This window comes from Amblyraja radiata, chromosome 10 (genome assembly GCF_010909765.2).
Source record: "Amblyraja radiata isolate CabotCenter1 chromosome 10, sAmbRad1.1.pri, whole genome shotgun sequence".
In the NCBI taxonomy this organism is placed as follows: domain Eukaryota; kingdom Metazoa; phylum Chordata; class Chondrichthyes; order Rajiformes; family Rajidae; genus Amblyraja; species Amblyraja radiata.
This window is the reverse complement of record NC_045965.1, coordinates 31,974,824-31,990,358: the sequence shown is the minus strand read 5'-3', so window position 1 is coordinate 31,990,358 and position 15,535 is coordinate 31,974,824. Positions and strand designations below refer to the sequence as shown.

The 15,535-nt window shown below is 41.8% G+C and overlaps 1 protein-coding gene across 1 annotated transcript in view; it reads left to right on the top strand.

Annotated features, from left to right (window-relative positions):
* The first annotated feature begins 1,338 nt into the window (after positions 1–1,338).
* The window catches only part of negr1 (neuronal growth regulator 1), a 390,630-nt gene continuing 376,433 nt past the window's right edge, over positions 1,339–15,535 (top strand). The window contains exon 1 of the mRNA XM_033028493.1: positions 1,339–1,748. Coding sequence (XP_032884384.1) covers positions 1,573–1,748 — 176 coding nt within the window. The 5' untranslated portion in view covers positions 1,339–1,572. The remainder of the gene's footprint in view (positions 1,749–15,535) is intronic.

Below are 15,535 nucleotides of genomic sequence, written 5' to 3'. Positions count from 1 at the left end.
ATGAATGAATGGAGTCACTCAGCTTATGATAAGTTCTTTGGCCTAACATATCTATGCTGATAATCAAATACCTGTCTGATCCCATTCCTAGTGCTTGGTACATAGCCTACTAAACAGTAATCTGCCTCTGTCAATTTCTCATGTGTTCCAGTCAAATCAATGGTCAATAGTTCTTTATTATTACATGTACAGACGTACAGAGAAATTCTTTTTTTTTAGTAAAGTATCACCATTCCTAACCACAAACCCCAATTAATATAAAGTGTAGAGAAATGTCCACTGAGATGCATACAATAGTCACCAGGTTTCAGCACCATTTTCAAAGTCCAGTCTGGTCTGCACGATCGGTCTCCTGGAGTGGCGCCGGATCCAGGCCAGCCCTGGGCCGTTGCAGAACGTCAAGCTTCCATCTGGATCATCAAGCAAACTCAAAACACTCTGTGGGTGAAAAATATTTTCCTCAGACCCATTTTAAACATCTTCTCACCTTCAACCTATGCCCTCTGGCCTTGGACATAGAAACATAGAAACATAGAAAATAGGTGCAGGAGTAGGCCATTCGGCCCTTCGAGCCTGCACCACCATTCAATATGATCATGGCTGATCTACCATTATGATCTACCACATGTCTACCATTAGAAAAAAATATATACCATCTATGCTTCTCATAATTTTGTACACCTCTACCAGTGCCCCCTCAGCCTCCCCTGGCCTATCCTGTCTCTCCTCATCACTGAAACATTTCATACAGACGATATCTATGTGAGTCTCTTTAGCACTCCCCGTGTAACTACATCCATCCTGAGGTAGGGTGAGTTGTTTCTTCATTTTTTTTTTTAATCTTTCCTTTTGACATGTCATTTGCACAGTTTTTTTTTACTTCAGAGAATTTTAGTTGGTGTTTTTCCTGGAGCAAGAGTCCCCACCTACATAAGCTACTGCAGAGGTTTTGGTACCTTCGCAAGTTGTATTATATAACCCCGTTAATATGCTAAGGGTAGAACCTTTTCCCACTGAGCAAGATTCGTCCAAAAGAATAAAAGTTAGAATTTTACAGAATTCATAAACATTTCTTTGCAAAATAATTTTTAATGTTTTCACAAAGGAATCGGAATTTATGGTGACGTTGATAAGCAAGCTTTTTTTGTGTGCATCGATTAGTGCATTTTTGTTTATTTTAACGTTGTTTAGCGTTTATTAGTTGTCATGCCGATGCTGATGGGTGAAATACAGCAATACCTTTAATGCTCGGTGCTCCCAGTCAGTCGGACATGTTGCCTGGGCAACGGCCATGGCAACAGGATCAGAGCCTGGGGCTGGCTGCCATCTCCCTCCCTCTCTCTCTCTCCACATATACACACACACGCATTTTACAGCAGTTCGTCCGTAGATGATGTGGAAGCCGCTGGAGAATAAAGAGCTCGTACTTTAAACCCAGGCAGCACCAGCGCGAAACTCTCTTCGCTTGACAGAGAAAGAGGGGAGGAAAGACCGAAATAAACAAAAAATAAAACAGAGCAAGGGGTTTGGAGAGATTTTGTATGAGAAAAGGGGGGCTGGAGAACCGAAGCAATGGACAGCCTGCAGGATGTTTCCCCGTGCGCCCCCGGCCAGTGGCTGGCGGCTCTGCTGCTGAGCCTCTGCTGTTTGTTGCCCACATGCCTCCCGGCAGCAGCTCAGAGCGTGGATTTCTCCTGGCCAGCTGAGGACAACGTCGTGGCGCGACAGGGGGACACGGCCATCCTCAGGTAGGGGTACAACAGCAACTTGTGACAGACATCCTGGGGAATGGGGAAGGGAGGGGGGTGCATTATTGTTTACATACTTTTGCCCCTTATTTGTCCCCTGAAACACAATAATTAGCACCTGTGTTGTGAACGTGGTGATGAACGATGCTTTAAGTTGTTCATGGTTGACCAATCTGGCGTATTCTCTGTTGTACAATAGTGTGTTTTTAATAGTTCCCAGTGGATATAGTTGGGGGCGGTAGGGAGGAGAGGTGGCTGCAGAAATACTGTGTGTTAACATACACTGCGAACGATCTGTGCCAAGCAGTGCACTGCATTGTGCAGCGATTCCACACCTCAGCCCTACGTTTCACCCCTGGTGCTCTGTTTCTCACTGGGAACAATTGAATCCATTGCAATTTATTCGCGCCCATGGCATCCATGAGTTCTCTTGTTTTGAATGAATGATAGCGTCAATAAAAGAATCTTCGGAATGAATTATACCGTCAACGGGGTCCATGCACTGTTTAAATGGCAGCGATGCTGCAACAGTGAAAAACATTAACAGTTAACCTGTAGGAGTCGTATTTGAATTTACCAGACTTCAAAATGCCACACCTTTTATTTGCCAGCCTATCTACAGCCTAAAATAAATGAGAACAGATGTTATGTTATTAAGTGTCATTATTCTGACGCATACACTGTCCATCATTTCGTCTCCGTGGATGAAATAAGAACATATTTCATTTTCTTCTGAATATACAATACGCCGTTGGAACTTAAGAAGTGGCATAGTTCTGCATGCAGTGGAATTAAACCATATGTTCGTAACATGAATTAACTTAGAGTGGGAGCATTTTTATGAAATTGCATGAAATGTAATTATCTGTATCTCTAAACTCGTTAGATCTACTGACATTATGCTAAGGTCTCGCTGTCTAACATTGTAGAATATTTGTAAGAGCGTTTGACAATTTTTAGAATGATAAAACTATCAAATAATTATTTATTTCATGATCAAATTGTGAGACCAATGTAAACATTTTGGTTGAGTACACTGCATTATTATCAACAGCAGAAATGTGAATTCTGAACACTGAGTGAAGATCTCAATAATTTGAATTTCCTAATGTTCAGAGATTGAATGTTATCAACTTTTTGTTTGGGAGCTAGATTGAACACACAAGCATGTAATCATGGGGGAAGAGTAATTGGTGGAACCAGTCCGTGCTGGAGTAGTGCACCTCCTTTTGGCCAATCAGAGAGGCACCATTGATGTCTTTCCATTACCAGACTACCTCACCTCAAATGAGGTAGCAAAGTAATTCTGCCTAATCGATGGAACACAGGAGAGATTTCACTCACTTCGGAGTACACAGGTCACAAGAAATTACTGAATATTCGTTGCTATTAGCTTATTTCTTGATTTTACTTGAAATGTGTCCGTCTCTGTCATTCTAAAATTTCTGTCTTGTTTTCTTCTCTCTTGACTCGTTTTGAATGTTATTATTATGTTTTTCTTATCCACATACAGTTGTGAGATGATAATGTTACTGTGGCTGTCTTTATACAATAATATCATATTTATTGCTGGAGCCCACTAACTACACAGTAACAATCATTTGAAGAAAATTAATCTTAAAGATCATTAATTTGAGGTTGCATTTGCTTTGTTAATGAGTATACAATTTATGTTGAGCTGTGTTTCAAAACTTGTGTTTACTCGTTTTGGGAACAAAATGAATATTTATAGCCGTAAATTACGGCAATCATACATCCTGGTAACAAGCCCTTTAGCCCATTGAGCCTGTACCAATAATTATTCACTAATTTATACTAATCCAAAGCTAATCCCATTTTACTCTCCTCACATTTCCATCAATTCCCCACCCCCCAGTTGCTTTTATGTTGTACTTATCATTTAAAGACTAGTTCTCAGGTGCATCATCAAAAATGAATGCTGAAACAATAAAGCAGATATCAAGGAGGATAAATCAAAACCTGGTAAAAAAAAAAGATGGCTTTAAAAGCTGAGAGGGCATTGAATGTTCAGATATGTGCACAGAGATCCAGAGAGAAGGAGATAGCCAGTTGGAGTGTGGGCAACAATGGCATTATAAAAGGAGGTGGCTGGAATTAGAGAAAGGGACTTACAATTTTGGTCTTCCAAAAAGAATGGAGTGTGCCATTGAAAATTGGCTTAATTTAAAGTAGACTCATTTTGCACCATCTCTGCATATTTTAGAGCCTGTTGGGATATTGTTCTAATTACATTTCTTTTGCTTTAGCACTTTACGGCAATATAGAATATCCCCAAATTATGCACAGCAGTGTAGCATTAACTAATGTATCCAAAAAGCAACCAGCTTGTTGTAACTACATTTCTCCTGCAATGGCACTATTTAAAGGGGGCTACACTCAAACTACAATTTGTTTGTTCTCATGGAGATTTGTAACCTTAAACGTGACCTCATAATTGCCAGGAATGCTTGGAGGTCAAGGTCATTGTCACTTTCAGATTCCACACCGCCAGATTATTGCAGGCTCTCTGCCATAGCTCAGTTTTCTACAAGTTCAATCAAACACCTTAATGAAGGAAAGGTGGTTGCATCTACTTTCTCCATGACGCTCTGGAGTGGTTGGCAAATTTTGCATTTGCCTACTTCCTCAAAGTGTGGGCATTCAGAGAAGGCACCCTTGTTCTTATTGGCACCTCCTTGCCTATTCATTATCAGAAGTACTAGGCTGCAGTCCCAGAAGGTCTATATGGCTTGCCTCGGAAAGAATATGTTTCCTGCAAATTAATTTATTGAGCAGCCTGACCATGATACCCAAAGCTTCTGGGAGCACATGCCTACCTCTTTCCAATAAAGCAGCATCCATTCATCTGTAGTTAATAGAGAGTTGCTTGCATTGTAGCATGTCAATTTACGAGTTGGCTTCTGAGATTGCATCTGCTGGCCAAAGCCCACTGCTGCAAAAATGGATAACACATCAATACACAACACCATGTTAAAGTTGATAACAACAGTTTCAGTGTGACGACTACTGAAAAAATTGGACAGTGCTCTTTCACGAACCCCAAAATGGAAGATATTAATCTTTATACTCACCTAGGCTACTCTGATAGCTTGTCTCAAACCTCTAAAGTTTAGCACGAAGGACAAGATAACAGGTGCACAGTAACAACACTACCTGTAGGTTTCATTTGATGCCAATTAAACACACCACATGATAAAACACACAAGACAATGGTCTTGCCTAGTAATTATACTTCTTTATTAATTACGATTTGTGCAAACTACCCAAAGGTTCACTACATAATTTTGAACAAGGTTCTTAAACTCCATTATTACACAGCTCTGTAGTTAGTTTAACAATTTCCAACAACCTAGCCAGGGTTTTATATAACATTTTTTTTTCACCAAGCTACTGATTATTCTGCAATTGTTAGTCTGCAGAGTTATTGCTGCCAGTGATCCTGTGAGGTACTTTTTAATTCATTACTTTGCATACCTCCTCGAAGTTGCTTGGGTTTGATGGCTAATTTTATATCCAGAAATCTCTTCCTTTCCTTATATATACTTGTTTCTTTTAATTCCTTTAAACTCCTGCTGGCTTCCTTAGTCACCTGGTCTGCAATTATCAGAATTTAAGCTTGTACAATTTACCAGACTGTCTCTGGATTTCCTCCCTGTTTGGGGCTAATGGGATGTTCTCAGGACTGTAAAGTTATCTCAGTTATGCTCCATGTCCACACAAATCAGACGTTCACATGATCCCGTGTCACACAGTGCCATTTCACGCTATTGGAGCAAAGAACTGTGGATGCTGGTCTGCACAAAAGGACACAAAATGTTGGAGTAACTCAGCGGGTCAAGCAGCATCTGTGGAGACCATGGACAAGTCATATTTTGGGTCCGGGCCTTTCTTCCTGACCCGAAACATTACTTATCCTTGTTCTCTAAAAAACCCGAAAAAACGGCAACAACCTACGGTGACAACCTATGACAGCACCTACATCAGGAGAAGTAGGTGCCGTTGCTCATTGGCGTCAAACCCACTGTCGGCAAAACATTTTCAACATGTTGAAAATTTAGCGGCGACTATAAAGACGCAACGACTTTTTGAGTGACTGACGAGACTACTGCTGGCGACCACCGGCGAACATGTGGCGACAAACTAGTCGTCTGTAGTTGCCTATAAAATCGCCTAAGTGGGACTGGCCCATTGCTCTCTTTCCAAGGTGCATACCCTCTGCATTTAGAAATATATCGCTGGACCTTCGTTATTGCTAGGTATAAATCCTGTGCTCCCTATCAGCGGCACTAAGAATACATTGATCAGAAGAATTGTAACTGTTTAAGAAGATGATTCAATTTTTGTTTTTTGCCGATTGCTAATTATCTGCTCAAATGTAATTAGAAATTGGCAGTCAAGTCAAGTTTATTTGTCACATACACATACAAGATGTACAGTGAAATGAAAGAGGCAATGCCTGCGAGATTGTGCAAAACAACAGAACAGAACTAGTATTTACATTTTTTAAAAAGACACAACAGTGATTACACCCTGGTGAGATCAGAGTTTACAGTCCTGATGGCCTGTGGGAAGAAACTCCGTCTCATCTTCTCTGTTTTCGCTGCATGACAGCGGAGGCTCTTGCCTGACCATAGCAGCTGGAACAGTCTGTTGCTGGGGTGGTAGGGGTCCTTCATAATCTTGCTGGCTCTGAATCTGCACCTCCTGGTGTATAGGTCCTGCAGGGGGTGGAGTGTAGTTCCCATGGTGCGTTCGGCGGAACGCACTACTCTCTGCAGAGCCTTCCTGTCCTGGGCAGAGCTGTTGCCAAACCAGATTGAGATGTTTCCGGTCAGGATACTTTCTACTGCACCAGAGTAGAAGGACCCTCAGAGAGACTCTGAATTTCTTCAGCTACCTGAGGTGTTAAAGACGCTGCGTTGCCTTTCTCACTAGTGCAGCAGTGTGTGTTGTCCATGTCAGATCCTCTTTGATTTGGACTCCCAGGTATTTGAAGCTGCTCACCCTATCCACAATAGTCCCATTTATCCCCAGTGGCATGTACGTCCTCAGTTGTTGTGCCCTTCTAAAGTCCACAATCGGCTCCTTCGTTTTAGTGACATTCAAGAGGAGGCTGTTGTTCTGACACCCGAGTGCCAGGTCAGCCACCTCCTCCAGGTAGGCGTTCTCATCGATATCGATGAGAAACTCTACCTTGACAGTGATGCCCCATTCCTGAAAAGTTATTACATTAAGAAAAGTCTTCACATTTTGTGCTAGGATGATACACAATACAGTTTTAATACTATTAAGATGCAGTGATTGTGTTTGTAGATAGGGGATGTATGGGGAGGGATTCTGTGGTATTGCTGCAAAGTTGCAAGGGCAAAGAGGGAGCAAACCAGGAATTAGAGAAATTTACACTTCACCGGATTGGAGAGAAATCCTTTAAACTCCAGGATTGGAATACCAGGAACTCGTATATATTGTTGAGGCCAGAGATCTGTGGTCTGGTAGAATTAAATTTACTGAAATTAAATGGGATGAGCATATGGTGGGACACAAGCCTGAATAATATTAGATAAGTTAGATCTAACAAAGGCATTGATGAGAGCTTTAGCAATAAATGTCAAAAGTTGGGGAGGAGGTGGGTGAAGTTATAAAATTATAAATTGGGGATAATTGTGTTGAAATAACTTTTGGATCAAAAGTTGATCTAGGAATTCAATCATGCTAAGAAGAAGGATTCTTCTATTAAAACAGTAGTATTTAAGTGAGCCAGCATGAAACGTCCATTTCACTGGTAGCCTGAGTTTGGTGATCTTTCACAGTTTGCTGACCAGAAGGAAAGGTGGGACGAACCATGATTCCCCTCCTGCTTACTGGATGCACAATCCCAATGATGCAAATTTGAGGAGTTTTTGAGTAGGCTTAAAATATGCTTATTGTGGCCTGTGGATCTGAACAGAACCACCAGCTACTTACAGTAAATTGCAGACTTTTGCAGGACAGCTATACATCAAGAACAAGCTGAGTATCAGCTGTCGGTATATCTATCAAATCCCTTTGGCAAACTGACCCACACCTGATACATAGAGTAACAATTTGATTTGTAAAAACAGATCATTCTGCCATCTTTATGTTTTTTGTAGTCCAACAACAGAGACTAAACATGCTGAGATGCCTTGCATTGACTGTGTGAATGTTTGTTTCTTAGAGACTGGCTCTCATTGACTCAGGCAGGATATGTTTGCTTTCCACTTGATCAGGGAAAATACTGAGCTCAAGGTTGGATGTACAGGAGGAGGAGCCATCTTGGGGAACGGCTGCTAACCAGCAGCCGTCCGTTTAATTCACTTTTTTTTGTAGTTCTAGTGAGTCCTGTGTTTTGTTTGTAGGAGAAATAGACTTTTTAATGGGGGGGGGGAAGGGGGAAACTATATTTCTAGGTCCCTACCTGGTCGGTGAGGCAGCTTTTTCTCCGGGCTGCCCCGTTGACCCGTCCTTGCGGCCTACCAGCGGGCGTGGAGCGCCGTTTCCTGGCGGGGACCGCCCAGCACCTCGGCTTCGGTGGCGGCACAGCGCTATCGCGGAGCGGAGCGGGCAATGCCTTGCCTGGGTCGCCGCGCTGGATCGACGCGCTGGAGCTCCGGTGAGCTGTGACCGCCGAGTTTAACACCTCCAGGCTGCGGGTCTGCGGAGCGGGGCGGGCGGCGCCGACTTCAACATCGGGAGCCTGGTAGCTCCAAACCGGCGCGGCCTTGTCGGCTTCGGAAGCCGCGGTCTCCGGTAAGGAAGCGGCCGTTCCAGGTGGCCCAGCCGCTGAGAGGACTCTCCCGACGCCGGGGCAACAGCACCCGGCGAGAACGGCCAGGAACACCGGGCATCCATAGAGGCAATAGCGGAGGCCTCAATAGGCCTGACTTTGGGAGAACTGGGGATGGGGACTGGACATTGTGTCTTCCCCCACAGTGGTAACCATTGTGGGGGGATGATTTTTTGTGTGTAAGTGATTATTTTAGTTTGTGTCCAAGATGGCTGTCGGAAGGGAGAGTGTACGCTGGCGCGGTTTAGCTGCCGCTGCTCTCTCTTCATAATTGTGTTTTTGATTTTTTTTATCTTTGGATCGAATTCTGTCTTTAATTTGTGTACTGGTGATGTCTTTATTATTTATTTTACTCCGATTATATGTTTATTTACTCTTGTTAAATTCTGTAAGGTGTCCTTGAGACGTTTGAAAGGCGACCACAAATAAAATTTATTATTATTATTATTATTGGTGCTTTGTGGAGGACAGTGAACAGTGAAATCTCCAAGAAATTCGGGTGGCTAATATAACCCCACTTTTTAAGCAAGAAGGGAGAGAGAAAACAGAGAATTGTAGACCAGTTAGCCTGACATCGGTAGTGGGGAAGTTGCTTGAGTCGATTATTAAAGATGTAATTCTGAATACAACAGAAATATTCTAAACTACCGACTTCATTGTGTTTAGTGTCAAATGAGACATCTTGTCCCTTGGCTGTTATTTGAAACTGCAGGCAATTAGAATCACAAAGTTACAGGAATGAATTGACTTTCTACTTTATATATGGTTCTGAGCTATCCAGCTCAAGTTTTGAATGGTTGACAGCAGATATGACAGATAGACACACAATGTTGGAGTAACTCATTGGGTCAGGCAGCATCTCTGGAGAAAAGGAATAGGTGACATTTTGGGTTGTGATCCTTCTTCAGACTGAGAGTCAGGGGAGAGGGAAACTAGAGGTATGAAGAGGTACAGAACAAATCTGTGCCAGCACCCACATTGATCCATTGTTGGCTGAGGAAGAGGTGAAAAGCATGTATACAAGATTATAATGGACAGTGAGAGCAAAATACACAGATTGACTGGGGGGGGGGGGGGGTGAGCTTGGTGCGATGGATTTCAGAAATAACTGTTTTATGCAGAGAATTATTATGATTTGGAACTCTTTGCCTGTAATGGTAGTGCAAGCAGAATCATTCTGGAATCTAGAAAGAGGATTGGATGGTCATTTGAGGGAAATATTTTGTAGGGCAATGGGGAAAGAATGGATCAATTGAACAACTTGATTGGTTTACAAAAAGCTGCCATGGACTCAATAGGTTAAATGGACTCTTATGCCAAAACAATATGAAAGAATAGGTGCATGGTGAGTACTATTTTTTAAAATAATATAGTTTAATGCAATTTGATTCTGATAGACAAAAAATGCTGGAGTAACCCAGCTGGTCAGGTAGCATCTGGAGAGAAGGAATGATATTTTGGCTTCAACTCTTCATTGAGGTATCGACTGGTGAGCACTGCAAGTTCCTGATTGCTTAGGATAAACAAAGAAAAATAGATTTTCAATATTTTCTTATAAGAATACTTATTATCAAACAAGTAATATTTTGACAAACAATAATGGCAAAAGTAAAAGCAGGTATACTAATCATCATTGTTTTGTCATTCTGGAAGGATCGGAAGAGAACAGTATTTTATGATTTCAATGCAAGTCACATTTTAACTAATTTCAGGCCAAGGAGTTTAGATGTTTATTAACTTTCTTGTTAATTTGCTGTCTTAATATAAACATTGAGATTATATTTTTAATTAACTGTAAATCAATGTTAATTATGAACCAATAAAGGCAGTGGAGGATATGTTTTCGAACTATGAAACTTTAATCATGTTGACACAGTACTGTTTTTTTGCCAAAAGAAAATTGTTATTTCAAGTGATATATAGAACTGTGATTTTGATTCTTTTAGTTTATCTTTGTATTTTTCACCATCCTGTCCTGTAGATGCTATTTCATGCTCATGGTCCAGTGGCTGCGCGCTAGCCTAGCATTTGTTACTCTGATAAGTTCATGCAGTCGGTGTTTCAGTCAGATGACACTTCTTCCTTACCAAAAATGCACGTCACTTTACAACATAGTAACTGGATAGTGTCAACAATAAACCCTGATTAACTTCTTTCACTTTGCTGACCCAGTTATGTTAAAAACAAGGGTTGAAAGGATAGTGGAATTGGTAGAGCAAGATAGAATGACAACAACAGATGAGTTCCTAATCTCTGTATTTTAATCTGCCCCCCCCCCCCCAAAAATCAGTAATTGTTTACTTGCTATCATTCAAAACTATTATTAAATTGCTCAGAGCCTTTATCCTTCAACCAATCAATATGATATTTATATTTTTATTTTAATCAATCAATTCTGATTAGAAGTTGTTTAAGAAGGAACTGCAAATGCTGGAAAATGGAAGGTAGACAAAAGTGCTGAAGAAACTCAGCGTGTGAGGCAGCATCTATGGAGGGAAGGAATTAGAGAACGTTTTGGGTCAAAACCAATTGTATTTAGAATACTTACAAATTATTGGGTTAATGCTTTAAGATCATCTGCCATAAAAATCAAGGATAAAATTAAACTGTGCATTCACATTCCTTGATTATTTGTACAGGTGGCAGTATTTTAATGTCAAACAGTAAGACAATAGAAGGTACTCAGAACTTATTAACTGAAATAATTACTTGAGGGAGCTCAAGAATCTCACATTAAATCAACACTTCTAAGAGTATTTGGGTTATCTGATTTTCAGTGTTGAAAACAACAATCTATATATTTTATTTTCAAAGCAAACCTTTTGTTTATATCTAGGCCAATCTGAGTGATGCATTTTATGGCATAGAGTCGCTGAATTATTATTCCCTGAAACAAAAGAATATTAAGATGAAATAATGAGTTAATGTTTAATTTACAGAGGAATCTCAGGTTATTCTGCTAATTAAATGATATTTCTTATCTGGTCTTAGATTATAAAAAATGAACAAGGTAGATAAAAAAAGAAATCTAAGGCACATACACAGACTGCTAATATACTACCAATCTTTCATTTTGCAAGGTCTCAACATGAAATACTGACTTGCTGATTTTGCCTCCACTGATGCTGCTTGACCCGTGTTTCTTTTATGTTTCAAGCATATGAAGTCATAGAGTCTGTCGGAATAATCTACACAAGACGCGAGTGACTATCAAACTATAGCTACCGGTTTTATTTGCGATAAGTTGTCAGACAAGGAGACCAGTCAAGCTAGAAACTGTTCTGCATATTTAAAGCATACAGTTTTTTAATATCATTTTTGATGGTATAAAAGCAAGGTTAGTCACGTACATTTGTTTAGAGGGTTAACTACTGTGATCCTGCATTCAGTAACTTTCCACTGAAAAACAGGCTTCTTTATCTTCAAGGAAGATTGGGGTGTCTTGCTGAGGCCTTGAGTTCACAAGCTTTCCTTGTGTTTAGCAGACTTGTTTCTGACTATATGCACCACTGGCACCAGGCATGTTTAACCTAGCTCTGATGGGTACATTCACTGGAGTAAAGTTTGATTCCCCCTGAAGTAAATACTGCCCATGTAGAAAGACAAAATGGAAGCACAGCTCAGTTCGTCTCGCAATTCACACAAATCATACAGCATCGAAACAGGCCCTTAGGCCCAATTTGCCTATGGCGACCAAGATGACCCATATACATTATCCCAACCTTCCCGCGTTTGGACCATATTCCTCTAAACCTTTCCTATCCAGGTATATGTCCAAATGTATTTAAAATGTGTTATAGTACCAGCCTCTTCTACCTCCTCTGGCAGCTTGTTCCATATACACATCACACTTTCTCGGTAAAATACTTTATGAATTTACCCAATCTATTCCCATGATTTTATACATCTATATAAGATCACCCCGCAGCCTCTCCCTATAGCTCAAGCCCTTGTCCTGGCAACATCCTCGTAAATCTGCACTGCACTCTTTCCAGCTTAACAACATTCTTGAAATAGCTCGGTAATCAAAACTGAACACAATGCGGCTTCATTAACATATTGTCCAACTGCAACATAACAACCTAACTGCTATATTCAATATCTCAATACTCAATATCTTGTTCAGACAGCGTAACACTCCAATCAGGCTTGACGACCCTGTCCATACACATATTCAGTTGTTAATTGAGAACCAAGTATGATGCCAATTAAGCTGCATCCGCACTATCTTTATAGAATGCTTTTCTAACAATGACAATTGTAAGTGTGAAAAAAAATCTTCTTACCTTATGACGGAGTTGCCAACTCTCATGCATTGAGGGTGAGACACACATATTTTGCCCAATTCTCAGGCTCTCACGCTGATCACAGAATTTCAAAACTAATATCAACTGCATGGACCGCGGGTGTTGGAGAGCCGGGGCAGAGGGAGGGATGGAAGCAGAAGCAGTGGCGGGGGCAGATGCAGATGAGGAACTGGGGTTAGTGACTGTTTGCGGGGCTGGCGAGTCGCTCGCTGCAGCTCCGGCCATGGAGCAGCTTCTGTGCAAGAGTTCCGGGCTGTCAGATGCTTCGGAAGCGTTGCACCGCTTTCTTGAGAGTCGCTGTTCCAAATTCACCCTGGTGACCGGCATGGACCAGGCTGCGGCTCGGTGCATCCTGGAGGACAACCAGTGGCTGCTGGAAGTAGGTACCAAGCACTGGGTAGAAATGGTGGAAGATAGTGGCCTTCAAATGGGAGTGGTGGTGAAAGCATCCTGCTTGCCTGCTAGATTTTCACTTACTGTAACTGCAGAAAAATGTTCCTGATGTTGGGGGAGTTCAGAACCAGGGGTCGCAGTTTAAGAATAAGGCCAGTTAGGACTGAGATGAGGACAAACTTTCTTCACCCAGAGTGTTGTGAATCTGTGGAATTTTCTGCCACAGAAGGCAGTAGAGGATAATTCACAGGATGTTTTCAAGAGAGAGTTACATTTAGCTCTTGGGCCTAGCAAAATCAAGGGATATGGGGAAAAACAGGAAAGAGTTACTGATTTTAGATGAACGGCCATGATCATGTTGAATGGCAGTGCTGGCTCGAAGGGCCGAATGGCCTATTCCTGCACCTATTTTCTATGTTTCTTTGCTTGAGTATTTATATTACTAACAGTCTGATCTTGACCACTTCCTGTTGTTCTGTATATTGATTCTAGAAAAAACGCTGCCACTTACGGCTGTGATTTTTGGCCATCTTACTCCGAGTCCCCCTCCTCTGCGCAGGACAAAAGGATTTTTCCCATCAATTAAAAATATAAGAGTTATTAGTGTTTAAAAAATGTTGAGATTCTCTCTCCTCAAGTCCCTTCCGGAGGGACTATAAAACCCGGAAGTGTTGAGTGCCTCAGTCAGTCTCTGCAAGATGGGGGAGCGAGAGGGTCACGTCTCTCAGTGTGAATAACACTGAACACATGTCTACTAAACTGTGAGGGGCTTTACTGACCTGTCAGTGCCCTTAATGTGGTTTGAAAATATAGTTTGTAAATGCTAAAGCTGTGTTGCCTTTGGTTTGGAAATGCTAAAGCTGTGTTGCCTTCGGTTTGGAAATGCTAAAGCTGTGTTGTCTAATTAACGTTGCCTTGCCTAATTAAAGTTGCCTTGCCTAATTAAAGTTGCCTTGCCTAATTAAAGTTGCCTTGCCTTCTAGATAATTAAAAGTCTAATCTTGACCACTTCCTGTTTGCACTTTATATTGATTTTAGAAAAAATGCTACCACATACGGCTGTGATTTTTGGCCATCTCCCTCTCCGTTCATCAGGTGCCGAGGATTTTTTCCATTGATTAAAAATAAAAGAGTTCTAAGTGTTTTAAAAAATGTTGATATTCTCTCTCTTGTCAATCATGCAATGAAGGCCACGATCCTTCTGGTGGGAGTGGGAGGGACTATAAACCCAGAAGTGTGGGCGTGGCTCAGTCTCTGCAAGATGGAGGAGGGAGAGGTCACAACCCGCTGTCTTTAGTGGCCTTGTACCCTGTTTGAAATGGTATGAAATTGCACTTGAATTTGGTGGCCTTGCACCCTGCTTGAAGTGGTAAGAAACTGCACTTGAATTTGGACAAAAAAGGTAAGCAGTAGTTTTCAGAACCAAGGATAACTGACCGGTATGTTAAATGTCCACGGAGCCTCACAGCTCTGTATCTCTGGCTTCTTAAAAGTTGTCTCCACTCCTTCTCCCCCCTCTTTTAAAGGAGCTACCATACACTGTGCTTTAGCCGTCTTTTTACAGCGCCAACCTTCCTGTTCATCGTGGTGTGTCTCTGTTTTACCTTGGCTTTGCACCAGGTGAATTTTTTAGACAGCGCTTCCCCCGCTTGCCCTGTCCCCCGCCTGTATAACAGGCTGATTAAGGAAGCTGCGTGTGTGCCTGTGTCTGTCTCTGAAAGGCCCATAATTCAAAAGAAATAACTGAAATATCACATTTACATAAGTATTCAGACTCTTTACTCAGTACTTTGTTGTGGCAGCTTTGGCAGCGATTACAGCCTCAAGTCTTCTTGGGTATGACACCACAAGCTTGGCACACCTGTATTTGGGTATTTTCTCCCATTCTTCTCTGCAGATCCTCTCAAGTTCTGTCAGGTTGGATAGGGAACATCAATGCACGGCTATTTTCAGGTCGCTCCAGAGATGTTCGATCGGGTTCAAGTCCGGGCTCTGGCTGGGCCACTCAGAGACATTCACAGACTTGTCACGAAGCCACTCCTGCATTGTTTTGGTTGTATGCCTAGGGTTGTTGGAAGGTGAACCTCTGCCCCAGACTGTGGTCCAGAACGCTCTGGAGCAGGTTTTCATCAAGGATATCTCTGTATCTTGCTTCGTTCATCTTTCCCTCGATCCTGACTACTTTCCCAGTTCCTGCCGCTGATAAACATCCCCACAGCATGATGCTGCCACCACCATGCTTCACCATAGGTATGGTATTG